This window comes from Etheostoma cragini, unplaced genomic scaffold (assembly GCF_013103735.1).
Source record: "Etheostoma cragini isolate CJK2018 unplaced genomic scaffold, CSU_Ecrag_1.0 ScbMSFa_216, whole genome shotgun sequence".
In the NCBI taxonomy this organism is placed as follows: domain Eukaryota; kingdom Metazoa; phylum Chordata; class Actinopteri; order Perciformes; family Percidae; genus Etheostoma; species Etheostoma cragini.
Genome location: NW_023266291.1, coordinates 1 through 1,233, shown reverse-complemented (window position 1 = coordinate 1,233; position 1,233 = coordinate 1). Strand labels below are relative to the sequence as shown.

Genomic DNA, 1,233 nt, shown 5'->3' with positions numbered 1-1,233 from the left:
ATCACTACTTTTAGTGTGTATAGAGCAGCATATCTCCACCAGACTCCATGTAAATAATCACTACTTTTAGCGTGTATTAGGTGAGTCTGTACCCTCCTGCAGAGTGCGTGCGTTGGAGGCGCCGTCTCCACCGATGATGTAGAGAATGCGCAGCAGCTGCAGGACGTCCTCGACCCCGCAGGCGTTCTGGCTGCAGCCCGCCTTCGCCTGCGCCATCTCCCGTGCCACGCACAGGATCTCACTGCTCTGATTGGCCGAGAGCGAGCTCGGGCTCTGGCCGCCAGAACGACCTCCCGAAATACTTAGACTGTGCTCACATAAATCCTGGAGGACAGAGAGGAAGCAAAAAGATCAGAGGTTGACTTTTAGTCTGCTTTTTCCTGTGAACATCCTCAATTCTTAAACCCTCGTGTCGCCCTTTATCAATGTTCCTTTTAATTACCCAAAATAACGTGATTGATTCCACACAACGCTCTTTGGGGTGATATTGATGGGTAATTTTGGGGCGTCTTTTTTTATTTTATAGCATTGTAAAACAAATGGAAGTGTTGTTGAAATAGTATTAAGTAAAAGTTGACATATTCCAGTCTGTGATTATCATCAACATCCATTCCTTTAATTTTAGTCTCAATAATTCCTAATTTCTGCTTTTCTAACTCAAACATTAGGGATAATTTTCTATAAATGAGTTTTATTGACCATAAATTCCAAAAATAAACTGAAGTTAAAAGTGCTGAAAACGTCAAAAAAGTGTCAAAAATGTTGAAAAAAGGGACAAAAACATAATAAAAAGTTAAAAACATCGACAAAAAACGTCATATTTCCTGCAGGTGAACGGAGGCGTGACGGAGGAGCGACGGAGGCGTGACGGAGGCGCGACGGAGGCGCGACGGAGGAGCGACGGAGGCGTGACGGAGGCGTGACGGAGGAGCGACGGAGGCGTGACGGAGGCGTGACTCACCGTCTTCCCGCTCTCCTTCTCTTTGTCCGAGTCCTTCAGCTCCCGGTACATTATCCTGCAGGAAGAAGCAACACATCTACATCTCTGTATTCTCAACGTGTTTATATCCAAATATCTGTTCTTGTATTTCCTCCTAGTATTATTCCATGTATTTTGTATGTATGTATACTGTTTCCTAGTATTTCATAATATTTATATTCTGGGCCGTGTGACTGATTTTGCTGCTGGAAGACTAGAAATTCCCATTTTGTTAGGGAGGGAGGAAGGGATCT

General features: G+C 44.4%; 1 protein-coding gene across 1 annotated transcript; it reads right to left on the bottom strand.

Annotated features, from left to right (window-relative positions):
- Window positions 1-66: 66 nt before the first annotated feature.
- On the bottom strand, window positions 67-1,057 carry LOC117940302 (E3 ubiquitin-protein ligase HECTD1-like). Its single transcript, XM_034865631.1, has 2 exons — window positions 962-1,057; window positions 67-324 (listed from the first exon to the last, which is right to left on the bottom strand). Exons 1-2 carry the CDS (start codon window positions 1,010-1,012, stop codon window positions 67-69), a joined length of 309 nt encoding a protein of 102 aa, XP_034721522.1. The 5' UTR covers window positions 1,013-1,057.
- Window positions 1,058-1,233: the final 176 nt, after the last annotated feature.

Bases quoted from the DNA above. Each gene is read 5' to 3' on its own strand.
- LOC117940302 (XM_034865631.1), bottom strand. From the start codon at position 1,012: ATGTACCGGGAGCTGAAGGACTCGGACAAAGAGAAGGAGAGCGGGAAG. The intron at 325-961 runs GTGAGTCACGCC...TCTGTCCTCCAG, and splicing joins AGAAGGAGAGCGGGAAGACG to GATTTATGTGAGCACAGTCT.